At 37.6% G+C, this 15,455-nt stretch overlaps 1 protein-coding gene across 2 annotated transcripts in view; it reads right to left on the bottom strand.

The window, feature by feature from the left end:
* The window catches only part of sugt1 (SGT1 homolog, MIS12 kinetochore complex assembly cochaperone), a 45,202-nt gene that overhangs the window by 19,140 nt on the left and 10,607 nt on the right, over positions 1-15,455 (bottom strand). For both annotated transcript variants that reach the window (XM_014028340.1, XM_014028341.1), the window contains exon 10: positions 13,153-13,260. In XM_014028340.1, the coding sequence (XP_013883794.1) occupies positions 13,153-13,260 (108 nt within the window). The remainder of the gene's footprint in view (positions 1-13,152; positions 13,261-15,455) is intronic.

Genomic DNA, 15,455 nt, shown 5'->3' with positions numbered 1-15,455 from the left:
TTATCTGTCTAATGAAAGAGGCTCTTTTGAGCTTGGTTAAATCACCATGGTAAAAAAAACTCTTCTGTAAAAAGCATGAACTTTTCATTCCTCTTTTTCCTTTTGATATCCTCAATAAAAAAATTAAACTGAAACATTTATGTGTTGCAAGGATGTCAGACCTGATGCAACAGCAAAGTGGTGGAACACAGTCTGGATCTAGAGCACAATAAAGTCCTATCTGGGCCCAGATCAATTGTTAGCTCCACGCGTTTATAGCTCCAAAACAGAAGTCAAGTTGCTTCGTCTTTTTACTTTTAATTTTCCATGTAGATAGTAACGTCCAGCTTTGGTCGCGGACCATATCGATCCTAAAGTTACTCGGTCAATACTTCATTTCCAGCTTGTTGCTTCATTCCGAAAATAACATGCTTCACCGGAGCATCCGGTCAGATGCAGGTTCAGATATAAACATTGAACTAAACAAGCAGGTCAGATAATTATTTATTCGGCTCTGATTAAGCAACAACTTCAGATTTGACATGCTAAAAGTAGCATCCATGCTCAAGGACCAGGATGTGTGACACAAATAACTGAATATTGCAATTGAAATTATTAAAATTCATTTTCAAACCACTGCATTTAATTTCTAATTATACAAATAGATTAAATCTGAACAATTATAATTCAGTTTCTGATGGTACAAGTTTATTTCTATACTTTTTGCCCCAATCTAAACAGCAGCAGGTTTTAACTTACTAATTTACATTTTTAACAGTTTCCTGCAACACTTCATTTGTTTCAATTAATACAAATGTGCTTTTCTTGTGAATGTAGGCTCAGAGTGTGTAGTTTCTTTTCCCTGCAACTTTATTTGTTCAATTAATGTTTGAGTAGAAGAATCAAATAATGTGCATGAACCACTGTTGCAGTACATGTATATATTTTAGTGGAGTTTCAAGCTTCAGACAAAGTCCATGTAAGGTGAATTTGCTTCATAGTACAGCTCTCTCGGCTGAGGATTCCTTCATAAATACAATCAACTTCATAAACACCCTTAAGTTTTGTCCTCAATTTTATCCACCTGTACAGAAAAATTCAACACTGCAGAGTTACGGGAAATAAATGAAAAAATAAAATAATCTATCCAAGGAAGTTTTTTTGGACCTGGATAACCTTTGAGAAACACTTGACAACTAATCAATTTTTCATTATAGATTTTACCAACACATAATTTACACCGTGTCCGACTGTTTACATTCAGCTCTTCAGCTGCGCTCTATGAACCACTTTGCAGTTAATGTCTGCTCTGTGATTTTATGCTTACAGATCTTTTCACTCCGTTATTGAAAAGCAATTTCGTTCACAGGTCAATGGTGAACAGCATCATTCAGAGTCTCAGTCACCCTTACACATCTGATGGAACACGCTGCAGTAAATAACAGTCTGAACAAGGCAAGGACACATCAGCAGTGGACTGGCTTATCAACAGAGTGGCGCTTAAAAGCAACACATTTGGACTTTAAGCACCAACAACATAAAATCACTTTATTGCAAAATCTAATCATCATGTAAAAAATGCCCAATTAGTTTGTAAAAAGGATGGGTAGGGATTACAGAATACACTAGTGGAACAAATCAGAGACGGGCCGGGGGTGGGGCAAATGACCGGGCCATTTATACCAAATAATAAAGCTCATGATAACATTATTTTATACAACATGCACGTGCCTGCAACAGCTGGGCTTACAAGCTTCAGCACCACAGAGTGACTATTTTGAAGTCCATCAAATGGACATGAAGCGTAACAAACCAAGAGAGAAAAACAAACAAACAAAAAAACATTCAGCTATAAAACAACACAAATTCAAAACAGTTCAGCACCACGGATAGTAGGGCTGTGTATTGGCAAGAATTTGACGATACGATACATATCATGACAGAGGGGTCACGATATGATATATCCCGATATATTGCGATACTACAAGCAAGGCGATATATTGCGATTTTCTTGTCCAAAAATTCTATTAAATAAAAACCTCTTACAGGGGAAAAAAAAAGAAAAACCAAAATTCATTGTCTCAGAAAATTCTAATATTACATAGACATGCTTCTGATACATTTAGCTGTGTTCTGCTTTGTATGTATTTTATTTTGTTTCATATTTCTTATTTCATCCATGTTTTCAATTATTAGACTAAATTTGACAATAAATAGTTTGAAAATATATTTTTTTAAGCTTTTAGTTTTTAATATTAATTTACAATATGGTCACCCAATGCTTAACAATAGTCTCTACGAGCCAAATGACTGGCTCACTGCTGCCAACTAGTGGTCAGAGGCTGAACTACAACATAAAATGAATGGCTGGCAGGAAAGTTGACATTTTAAACCTTAATAAAAAAATCGATACAGGGCTTTAGAATATCGATACAGTATCGGGAAATGAAATATCGTGATATTTCAGTGTATCGATATTTTCTTACACCCCTAACGGATAGTGTTCGGGTCATTTTGACACCAGCTTTATCTATTTTAACTCAGAACCTGTACCCAATCAGTAGCTAAAGTTCAGTAAAACTGACACAGCAGCCCACATGTTCACAAACACAATTTCAAAAAGAAATAGCTTCTTCTCACCACTATTGAAGGACATGACGAACCTTGTGCTCTGAGAACTCGTCTATGCTCTGTATTTTCTTTGATCTTATTCTCTATGGACAACATGAGTCCTCTCAGTCTCTCCTGTCCCACTGTGCTCCTCAAGTGCAGCATGTCAGGTTGTACGGATTGTCTGCAATTTTTTCCTCATTTTGCAGGTAGGCCTATACTGATGTTAACAGAACAATCTCCCAGATTTTTTTAAGTTTTACGGATTAAAAAAAGTTTCAAACTTATTTAACATTTCAGAGCCTGTAGGATGTTAAAAAACAATAAATACCAACAAATTTCCATCCTCCAACCCGCATGTGTGTTAATACAGATTATTTTATTTATTTATTGCTAAAATTATGGATTGTTGAGGCTCATTATACAGGCAAACGACCGAAGGGCTTGACATGTATGCAAGGCAAGTGGTGAGTTTTATGGAGGAGCACTCACAGGTTGAAACGGTGACTGGAAGAGTCAAAAATAAAAAGAGAGCGGTGCAAACATCACTGAAGTTACAGCTGGAATGAAGCATTTTTACCAGATCTGCAAAAGATTTTTGTTTGTTGTCTGGTCCCTGGAAGAGGTTCTAAATCAAAGCAGACCGGACTCTTCTGGATGTGTTCAGAGGGCTCGCTTTCTGCACCTCGCCTCAGGTGTGGTGGAGGGTCGGCTCCCTACTAACTCCGAACCGGTTCGGTCTCGTCCGGTCCAGTGTGAGGAGCTCAGAGAAGAACGTGCAGGAAATGTGAGATCGTACAATAAATCCAGTGATAAATGTAGAACTCTGAGTAAAACAATTCACGGACTTACAGATGAAACTGCATCACTGTTGACTTTTTGAAACTTCTTATTTCAGAATAAAATCCATGTGTATCATGTGTGTATGAATGTTGTGTGAGCTGCATGTTTCCATCTGCTTCCTAATCATAATGATGCATTTTGAAAGTATTTATGTATAATTTATGTACCCATATAATTATTAATATAGTAAACATTTAGACAAAATTGCTCTTTCTTTAGGGAATTATTTTGTAAAATCGTAAGTTGTGCTCTCTCTTCTTCCTGTTGGTGCAGTGTGATTTTTGTAAATTGACTCCGGAGCAGCTCTGGCGTCGGGCAAAATATGAATCTAATTTTGGTGGATCTCGGTCCACTCTCTGCTCTGCACCATCATGAGGAGCCAGTGTAAATACTGTCCTTCATTATAATGGTTGAATACTTACTGCAGAGGTTGGACCAGAGCAGAACAGCATGGTGTAAATTGAGGATTAAGTTCTATCTCCCTCTGGGCCCGACAAGGTCCAGACTCACTCTGGGCCCCAACCCGGGCCCCATATGGGCCCAGGCCGGGGGCGCGCCGCCCTCCCAGCCCCCCGCTGAAGCTCCGCCCCTGACTGAATAGTCAGGCTAATTAAAATGACAAATTTTTAAAAATTTGAGTGCATGTGACAAATGTTTTGTTAGATATGAATTCATTACTGAAAATAAAATCAATCATAAGAACACCCCCCGCCCCCCCAAAAAAGACAGTGATTCATGCCACTGAGAACAGTTGTTGAGATATACTGTCAAAAATGACAGAATAGGCTATCTCAGACTGCTCTTTTGTGACAACTAAAAGTGGGATGCCTGCATGTAAACAGAGCACAGCTACAATGGGTAACAATACAGACAGCAGCAAAAAACCACTCTGATCCAGACAGGTTTCACCTTCCTATTCATGGAAAAGCAGAGCAGACTCACTTTTGTTGTTGCAGTATTGCTGCAACCACCAGCAGTACACTGTTTCACCGTGTTAACAATAGCTATGATTACATGTGTACAATTCTTTAATCAGACTGAAATGTATTTGGATTAAATAATCTGAATGTATCGTTTACATAAATCTGATCATGACCAGCGTTCACATGCACCAGACAAACGTGCAGAATTTTACTTCTATGATGAAAAGAAACATTCAAATGTGTCTGAGCCCCCAGAATGGACCCCTGCCAGGTTTTAATAACAGTGGAGAAGTTACTGCACTATCTGATTGAGCTACAGGCGAAGCAAAGTGTTTTTTTTTTTATTCTTTTGCAAAGCAACATAGGCCATTTGTCTTTCTTTTTTACCGGATGAGAGAGCAGGAGGAAATAAACATCCTTGAAAGTTCTGTGCTGTTGGCAGCTTAGTGCTGCTGTCCCTCCCTCCCCTCCCCAAAAGACCAGAAACCAGTGGATGAAAGTCAGGTCAGTTTTCTACAAGCAGAATAACATAATCAATGTTTATATGCACGCCATTCAGATTATCAATCGGCATAAACCACCCCTCTCAATCGATTTACAAATTCATTCGGACCGAGCTGAATCAAATCAGAAACTTTGAATTGTTTATTCTGCTTGGCTGTTTAATCTGATTACGTATGTCCATGTAAATACAGCTAACGATTTTACAACAACTTGGTCACTCGTTTGTTAGTTTCACATGTTCCACTTACTGTATATGAAGAGGACCAGGAAGTTCAACTATGGCTTAACTTTTAGTTGCTCCAGCTTTGTGCAAAATTACGCCAGCTATGTGACAAAATGATTCAAATCATCTATTTTGTGCCAATTTTCTTAATTATTAAGATGCTTTGTAACAGTTCTTGTCTTTATAAGAAATGCATGTCCCGGGCACTTTAATGTGACATTTCTGCTATCACGGTTTAATTTGAAAGAATTGTAAGGTAAAACAAATATGGTCCCAAGTGAACTCAGCTAAAAATGAAGTAATATTTATGTCCAAGGCCTCATTAGAGGCTTTCATTACAGGGTTTCCAGTTGCAGTACTTAGAGTAATAAACTTTAACTCACACCAAGTTCTAACCATGTGGACACTTTTTCAGCAAAAACATGAAACAGGCAATGCTTCTAAATCATAAATTAGCAGCTGATATTAGCATTTTTAAACAGTTTGTTTTTGGGCTATTTGAATTAGCCCCGCACAAGTAAAAAACGAAATAAACACACGCTGTAAGAAGCACAGATTGTTGCAAGGTGGTCTTGTGTTTTGAGAAGTCACTGGTAAGGTAAACGGTAGGGGTGGGAATCTTTTACTCTCACATGATTTGATTCTGATTTTTGGGGTCAAGATTCGATTCAAAATCGATTTTTTTATTCAAAGCTGATAATGTGAGCCCATTTGTCGTGTTCCCAAAGTGTTTCATCTTCATTTTGCAAACCTCGCTCATGTCAAACTTAGACTCGATCTGTGAAAAACAAAATGAGCCCAAATCTTTGCATTCAATGAGGACAGGGTCAGTTGAATCTCACTTTCCTCCCTCCATTGATGCTTTCTGCTGAATGTCTCCTCTGTGGGACAATAAAGTGATGGACTTGCGACCTGTCCAGGGTGATATGGGATGGAGATGGTGTGTATGGAGATGGTGTGTGTGTGTGTGTGTGTCTGTAGAATATTTTTTCAAACCTATTCTTTATATCAAATAGATTTATAAAAGTTAATATGCATCTTATTTCATTTCGTTTCTGTTTTCATGTCAATTTGTTGAGTGATTAAAACAGCTGCTTCTTTACATTTGTTGATTTTAATGACAGCATTTAGTCTCCTCCATAAATCTACCTCAGAAGGAGAAAGGTAAGCACAGCTGAACTGTAAAACAAAGGTGAGACCACGTTGTAGGCAGCAAAACAAGAGGATTTCTGCCTTGGCTCAATATAAACATAATGAAATTACAGGAAAGGCACATTGGGTTGCATCAGCTTTGCCTTTTTTCCCTCCTGATTGGACGATTATTTAAAATGTGAATGACTCAAATTACCTTTTATACAGTATTCACTTATCTTAATAAGACCTTTTCTTCCCTTCAGTAGGTGGCTTGTGAATCTTAGCCACATCTTTTTCATTTCCCATAAAGGTCGTCCATCTTAATATAGAATGTAACTATATAATTCAAAGAGAAATAATTTATTTTACCAACTGAATATGAAACTTAGCTTTCAAAAGTAAATGTTGTGATGTCAAGATGAGCACAATAACTTTTGTGTTCTGACATTTAAAACTGTGAAAGCTTCTTTTTCACAGTAGATCTATTAAAAAAAATGTAAAGAAAAATACTTGCCAAAAGCAAACTCACATTTCCCCAAACGTCCAACATTAAATGACTACTGGGGTCAGAGAGTCAGTAAAACAGTAACAGGAAGTAAAAACAGACTGCTCCATTTTATATTACCTCACATTTGAGTTTAAGAGGACAAACGAGGCAAGTAAAGAAATGAAAGTAAAGAAAAGCAAGAAAAAGATATGAGCGGAAAGGAAAGCTAGCAAAGGCATTGAAATGTTTTCGCTCATAGTGAAGGTTCATGAGGAAAAGACAAGAAAGAAACACTAAGGAAAAGAAACAAGACAGGATAAGGGGGAAAAGGACAAACAAAAGAGTAGGACAGGACACAACAGGACAGGAAAAGTAAGAAAATGAAATTTTAAAAGAGCTGAGCAGAGCTTGATGATTAAAAAAGGCTGAACTGATCAATGCCCTAAAAACCCACATTCACTTCCTCAATGATTAAAAAAGTTAGCATAAAATCTGCCTTTTGATCTGCAGGCTAAACCCTGACAGTGGTGTAAATCCTGAATCAGCACACTCTCAGCCAGGCATGTTCATTAGCCCACATCTGCAACACACACTAATTAGAGTGTCGTAAAAAAGTACCCATCCTACTCATTAGGTCAGTAATCACCTTAAACAGTGTTGAGGAACTCTCAGCAACTTTTCAGTTGTGTGTCTCTGTGTTTGTGTGTGTGTGTGTGTGTGGGAGTGAGGATTTGCACCATATGTGTGAATCTGCTAAGATGAACTGATTTAACCCCCCTACAAAAGCTGTAGTGTGTACAGTGAGAGTGGATTTTCTCATTTCTACTCCCACTACAGTAAGATTTACCAGCATTAAGGAATTAAAGGTAGTGGCAGCCTACTTTATTCTGCTTTAAATTATTGAAGAGATTAAGATGTTGATCTCGGAGTGGAAACCCAAGAAATGGTCAGCCACAGTTTCAATAATCTGTCTAAACTTAAATTACTATGTGCTTGTTTTTGCTTCATAACTAGATTTAAGAGAGAGTTTTAAGCACACAAAACTAATTAATTATCACATATTATAACAATACCAGTCTGAATACATAGAAACTACATATTCATTAAGGCTCATTGGTAAAACTGCAGCTTAGAGCTCTGAGCGCCACCATTTCCCCAGCCGTGACATTACTACATCATATTTTCTTTATAGTGCAATAAAACATGTTCGTGACATGTCTGATAGTCTACTCCATTATTGATGAAAGTACGGAACTACCAGCATGGCCAACACGCAAAGTGCTCCAAATCATTCTGACTAAAATTCAAAAACTTTTCTTGACTTTCAAAAGCGCAAGAGGCCTGACACTGTTGTGTTCACTGCAGGAATGAGCACCTCAAATGGAAATACTGTTCAAAAACATACACTTTTGTGTGTGAAATGTCTATATTTTTTGTGACTTGTGTTATTGAGCTGTTTACATATCTCTGTAATTTATCATTTTCAACTAGTATTATTTCCTGACAACATGAAGATAGCCAAGATAATTCCTCTTTTTAAGAGTGGTGAGAAATGTATGTTCAATAATTATAGACCAATATCTTTGTTGCCACAGTTTTCAAAAATTCTAGAAGTTATTTGAGACCAGATTAGATCAATTTATTGATAAACATAATATATTAAGTAGCAGTCAGTAAAGGTTTAGAGCTAACAATTCCACATCAATGGCACACATGGACTTAGTAGAGCAAATAACTGCTGTTGAACAAAAACAATACTGTTAGTGTTTATGTTGAATTGAAGAAAGCTTTCAACACCACTGACCACACCATTCTTATTGAAAAATAGAACAAATACGGTATTAGAGGACCAGCCCTACAGTGTGTATCTAGCTATTTGAAAAATAGAAAACAGTTTGTTCAAATAAATGATGTAATGGTGCGTTCACACCGAATGCGATTTCAGCTTCAAAATCGCAGCCAACGCTGAAGTTTGAAGCTTGTGCACTTTGAGGTCAGACGCAGGACAGCTGCGCTGCACGGCAGAGCCTCCCCGCCCCTCCCTCCTCTGTCGGGCTCTGTTTAATGTCGGACGAGGAAGTGGCTTTGCTTTATTTACAGAGCAAGAACATGTCACGTTCATCAGATAATTAATTCATAATTAATTCACCAGATAATTCAGAGTAGAGGCTCACAGCTCGCTTTCAGGACTATTTTTTCAGTCTGATGAGTCGCTGCCACGCATTGCTGCGGATCAGGACACGACTGCAGCACTCATTTCAGCTAAAGAGCAGGAGCTCTGTCTGTTTCAGGTTAGTGGACATCATTCAGTAAACTGTCCCGTCGGGAAATATGTCGCTACGTCACACAGTGGAGTSTCTCTGATTGGTTGACGYKGCGCGTCGAGCTGCAAAAGTTCAGATTTTCTAACTTCAGCGATTTGCGCCTCAGCGCGTCGAACGCTCAGATCGTTCAAATCGTCCAAATCGCGCTGCTCTAATCGCGCTTGAGGCGCCGCAGAACTTCCCGACGCTGCTTGAAGCGCGTTCACCATAGACTTTGTATGTAAACCTGATGCTCCTGATGCTGAAATCACGTTCGGTGTGAACGCACCATAAGATCTGAATTAAGTAATGTCACATGTGGAGTTCCTCAAGGTTCAGTAGTTGGACCAAAGTTATTTATTTTATATGTGAACAACTTGGTAAATGTGTCAGGGTTGTTCAAATGTGTTTTATTTGCAGAGGATACTACATTTTTTTGTTTTGGTATAAATATAGAATGGTTGTTGGAAATGATGCAGATAGAATTTGTTCAAAAAAACTTGGTTTCAACTCAATAAATCATCATTAAATTTAGATAAGACTAATTATACGATATTCGGTAACCGAAAGAAGACTGTCAATGTTCCTTTTAGAGTTGACGGTGTTGAAATCTGTAGACTCAGTGAGGTGAAGTTTTTGGGTGTCATCATTGATGAGAAACTGACATGGAGACCTCATACAAATCAAGAACAAAAATAGCCAAATCCATTGCAGTATTGTACAAAGTAAAGGATTTATTTAATGATAAAGCTCGGTTTATAATATATAATGTAATAATTGTTCCACATTTCATCTACTGTGTTTATGTTTGGGGAAAAGCATGTAAAACAATAACAAATCCTATTTTTATTTTACAGAAACGAGCCATAAGAATTATCGCAAAAAAGCATTACAGTCAACCGACAAAAACATTGTTCCATCAGTTGAAATTATTGAATTTCTATGACTTGGTTGATTATAGTATTTTGTCAGTTTTGTATAGGGCTCATAAAAAAACATTACATTCAAACATCCAATTACATTTTGTTAAAAGAGAGAGTTGTTACAACCTTAAAAGGATAGAAATGTTTGTGAAACCTAAAGTTCGAACCAGCTCGAGGGGATAGAGTGCTACAGTCCAGGGAATAAAATTATGGAATGATCTGGAAGATGATATTAAAAGGGCCAGATCAATGTGTATATTTAAGAGAATGATAAAGGTTAATCTGTTGGAGAAATATAAAATGGTATAGTGTAAAATTTGTTGCTCAAGAAGAAGTTAAACATTTATTGATTTTCTTTGTTTTCTTTTTGTTTGTTCTTTGTTTTGTTTTTTTCCTCTGTATGATTTTTTTGTTTTGTATTTGAACATTATTTTTGATAGAGTTTGTTTAGTGACAAAAGGGGCAGATATCATAAGACTTTTTTCTTCTTCTATTACCTTTCATTTAATTTGTGATTGTATATTGTTGTATATAGAATTTGTTGTTTTTTAGATAAATGAATAAATGAGTACTCTTAGTTGTGAAGTTTTTCTTTCAAAAGTTTTATTCTGTTATTCTGAAAATATGAAAAACACTTTTATAAACTACAAAAAACATCTTAGAAATGATGTGAGAATTTCAAACTACAACCTGACCTTGCTAACTTTGAGGCTTTGTTTCTTGGGTCATGAAGCAAACAGTGGGAACTGTAAAGTTCCTTTTTTTCAATGGATATGGGTCAAACAGCTATTTTTGCTACAGGGATTTAAATGTGGAATTCCCTACCTACCTATTTAAAACTGATGTCTGACTGGAACCATTTAGATTAGAAGTGAAGCATTTCTTGAAGGAAACCAGCTTTGCAGTCATGAATAACTGAAATGAACTTTTTAATGATTTGTGTTTAAGTTAGTTTATGGGTGAGTTTTAATATTGTGATGTTTTTATTTTTTAACTACATTTTACACTTTTATTTCATGTTGCTAAAAGCCCATCTAGGGATGGGCATTGCAAATTAGCTCTGGCTATAAATGTTGTAGTGTATTGTTAAAACTTGACACTTGTCCTATTCAAATAAACAATGAATGAATAGAATGAAATGAAATGTTTCTGACTGTTGCCCAGTTGTGGTCACTGTGACCCTAAACAGCATAAAAACAAGCAGCCATCATTAGCCTTGTTCATAAGACAGCTCAGTCCAGGACTGACACGTGTTCTGTCCCTCTTGGATCATTCTGAAAACACAGAGGCAGCATGTGGGGTAGAAGAAAGCCTGTCTCTGACGTCCCTCTGAGCCACCAAGGGAGGTATCAGAGCAGAGCAGGCCGACTTGTGAAAAAGAAACCTGCGGTGCCGTGGCTCAAAAAATGATAGCAGATGACATCAGTGAGCGACCGCCGGATTTATCAACAGATTTATTACCGAGGGAATATTAAAGATGATGCTCCATCATCTTTATATTAACTTTGCAGTTAATTTTAAAAATATTGAACCACAGGATCATCCAAGTAAGTTCATTTGGTTTGTTTTGTTTGATACGAGGCCGACGTCCATCAACAATAAATGCATCGCGATCCATTTCATCAGAACTGAGATCTGCTCCATGTCTCTTTTGGTTCTGCATTGTTGGGTTCATTTCTGAACACATACATGTGAGTGCGAACTGGTCAGCTTCACCTGCGAGTTACGAATTACCCGAGGGAGCTTAAAGACGGACCAGTCCGTGTGGCCATTTTGTAGAACTGTCTTGTGAAAGAGTCTATAGTCTTTGTGCTCCAGGACATTAAAAGCTTCACCAGACCTTCTAATTCACATGGGGAAATTCAAAAGAATGCACGTCTGCTACAAGCAGCTTATATCGGCTTCATGAATATGTCATCTGATTTATTTAAACGTCAAAAACACTTTAAATTTGTGAAAATGTACACCAAGATGTAAAATGTAAAAAACAAAGTAAAAACATTGGGCCTCATGAAAGAACATGTTTGTATTCTTATCCTAAATTTCTCTTACTTTTGTTAGTATGAACCCTTCATACGAACATGCCACGTCTGATTCAACAAACTCTTCTATCTTCAGAAAAAGTGTGTAAATGAGCTGCGTAAACTGATGAATGTGTATCAGCTGCCCGTGCACGGGGCGAGGAGATTTGCATAATCTACCACCCTAAAAACACCATATAAGGTAACGTTTCCTGCCCCACATACCAGGAAGTGTCCACTCATAAATGACACCGCAAAGTAAAAAAAAAAAAAGAAGAACTTTACGAGTTCGGAGAGTTGAGTCCTGCTCTCAGAGATCCAGAAATTTTTTTTGTCATTTTTAGCAGCGTCAGACCTGCTAAAACCAAGGAATGAAATGACGACTGCTGTTAACGCTGTGTCTCCTGTGGGTTGTTTACAGACAGAAATAAAAATCTAAATCGTATTCATCTCTCTGTAGTCCCACTCCAGTTTTTCTTTGGTCAGATATTTTTAATTTCAGTGTAAACAACTGTGTTACACAGTTTTCATTTATTCAGAAGAAGAGCAGTCGCGCACTGCACCCCCCCCAAACGCACGCGCACACACACACACACACCCTGGCCGTCTCCCCCCACCCGACTGTTGCACGTGTCAGATGCGGTTCTGAAAAAAAGCATTTTAAAGTGTCTCCAAACTTCAATTAATGCATAATTTAAGTTGGTTTGTAGTTTGAGATCTTCATACTAATATTGTAGTGTTATACAACAACATTAAAAGCCTATTTAATTTAATCTAACCAATTTATGTCATTAGTTACATTTAAAATCTAATTCCAGTTCAAACAAAATAACCTATTGTCAACATAATTTTGGAGTGTGATTTAACATAATTGTGGAGTGTGATTTATTTTCAACTCAAAATATCTTCAAACTAATGAAATACAAAGTTATTAGTGAAGAAATCCATCTGGATAACAGCAGACTGACTGCTCGTAAAATCTACGACAGCTCTGGACCACTCGTGAATTTTGTTTGTATCTGAAGGAAATCTTAGAATACGATGAGAATTTGTGAATGCCACAAATTCTCCTAAAACACTCGGATGCACAACTTAAGAACAAATCTGTGCGTACGAACGGTTCTTGCATGAGGGCCAATGACCCCCAATCCATCAAGCTCTGACTGGTATACAATCAACATTTGCAGAACTCAAAGTAATACCTTGGTGGTGAGGATCTTGAAGGAGCTCTGTTGGGGGACGATGGGATGCAGAAGTTGTAGGTGGAAGTTGTAATAATCTCCTGATGCCAGCTGGATCTTTGCAGACACCTGAAGACAGGACAGACAGCACATATTGACCATTATCTCCTACATTTGTCAACTAACAATCAGCAAAACAAACATGAAATGGACATACCGGTATTTAAGGTGGCAAAAAGTAGATCTCTGAAATTCCAACATACATTTTTTTTTCTGTGAAACCCAATCACTTTCTGGGACTTATTTCTTTGTAATATTCTAAGCTGACAAAAGGTTGATGTTCTGATGTAAAAGCTGTATAGTGTAAAGAGAACCAAGACCTCAGAGAAACAAAAAAAAAAACACGTTTCTCCAGGGCAACACTCTTAATAAGACATTTAGACAGAAACACAGGCTAGGGCGTACAACTCAGAGTTACTGTGATCAAACTAAATATTATATCAAAAATATTTCTGAACCAGGAAGTGGAAGAAGCGAGTGTCCGTCACTCCTGTCCATTTTTATTTGTCTACAGTGTTTCCTGTATTAGTTAAAGACCCTTCACTTGTATTTTTAAAGAGAAAATTTTGAGCTACAAAAGATGCTAATGAGAGTTTGACTGTGAGCACTGTAGAAATTGACAGAAAAGACTTAAGGGCCCAAAATACTCGATCTGAAGCCAAACAGTCAACTCCTGGTCATGTGGTTGCCAGGTGTCCCTTTTCACACACACCTTTCATAGCCCATGAGACACAGCACAGAGCTCCTAGGACATCCCTCCACTGTGGTACACGTCACAGAATGGTGTTTCTTCTCGCTGAGACTCCTTTCTGAAATCTGCCGTTTGGTCACAAATTTGTCACAATAAAGTGCTTTATTTTTCAGCAGATGGATCACTCCATGCACAATATCTGTGCTCTGTCCATCCAGATGTTTTTGGCTATTTGGCCAGCGTGATTTACATGTGAATCCAATTCCTCACATGGCTTCTCAGGTGGATATTTTAAAGCCAGCATCTCAGCTCACTACAGACTTTGAACTGAAAAAGCCTCCTGGATAGGAAGCGAAATGCCTTCAACTTTAGAATTGAAAGTCCATTTGTTTTAGTTTTTAATGCTCTTTTGATTGATCATGACCTGGATAACTGAGAATCTTCACCAGCATGCCATTTGGCTATCTTAAGTGTCTGAAAGAGTCATAAATGGACATATTTTCCAATTGCCTCGACCAACTGCTTCTCAAAACTATCCATGTTGTTTGGACGCACACCAGCCAGCTTCTGGAAGCAAAATGCCACCATTGCTGTCGGAGCACTTTTCTGCATTTCACTTTTTGGCTAAAAACTTCTGACCTACTATACAATACTAGGCACATTCCCCTGTGAGAAAATGTTCGGCTTGAGCCTTGTGTCAAGGAGGGGCGGGTGAAGCTGCTCTGCGAACAAAATGATGCAACTTTCATTATGCAACTGCTACAGTGAGAGCAGATGTCCCAGCTTCAGATGGAGTATGAAGAAGCCTTTACAATAGTGAGATACTAGATGAAAAACAATATGTCTTGATGTATTAACTTTATACTTGTAAAGATTATAGAATAAAGAAATTATTGCAAAAAGTTTGAAAAGTTTAGACGGCTCAAAAGACTGTGTGTGAATTCAACACGTCAAGTGTTAAAATGATCAAACTTAAACTGTGATTGCATAAAAACCCTAAAAATGTCAAAATGCCTGTTTAGTCAGATCTTTTAAAAAGTTATATGTTTCTACCGTGAAGTAAGCTGGAGCTATAGCTTCCTTTCAGTGGTGGGCCCCAGGCCCCCAAAGCAGCGTTTCCCAAAGTTGGGGTCGGGACCCAAAGTGGGGTCCCAAAACTTCAAGGTGGGGTCCTGAAAAGATTTTCTGAATTAATTACATTTTTGCGTTAGTTGTTACAAATGAGCGAGGTTAGTATGTTTAAAATGGATAAATGTAGTATAAAAAATACTGTTACTATGCCCATGTTTAGTTGACCTGAAACAAATGTTCATCATCCAAATATAGTTGGGGGCACAGGTCTCTGCTACTGTTATTTTGTGGGTCAAAAGCTGAAAAATTTGGGAACCACTGCACTTTGGTTCCCAAAGTTGGGCTTGGGACCCAATTGGGGTCCCAAAACTTCAAGGTGGCGTCCTAAAAAGATTTTCTGAATTAATTACATTTTTGCCTTAGTTGTTACAAATGAGTGAGGTTAGTATGTTTTAAAATGGATAAATGTAGAATAAAAAATATTGTTATGATGCCCATGTTT

This window comes from Austrofundulus limnaeus, unplaced genomic scaffold (assembly GCF_001266775.1).
Source record: "Austrofundulus limnaeus strain Quisiro unplaced genomic scaffold, Austrofundulus_limnaeus-1.0 Scaffold748, whole genome shotgun sequence".
Lineage (NCBI taxonomy): Eukaryota > Metazoa > Chordata > Actinopteri > Cyprinodontiformes > Rivulidae > Austrofundulus > Austrofundulus limnaeus.
This window is presented reverse-complemented; position numbering and strand designations above follow the sequence as displayed.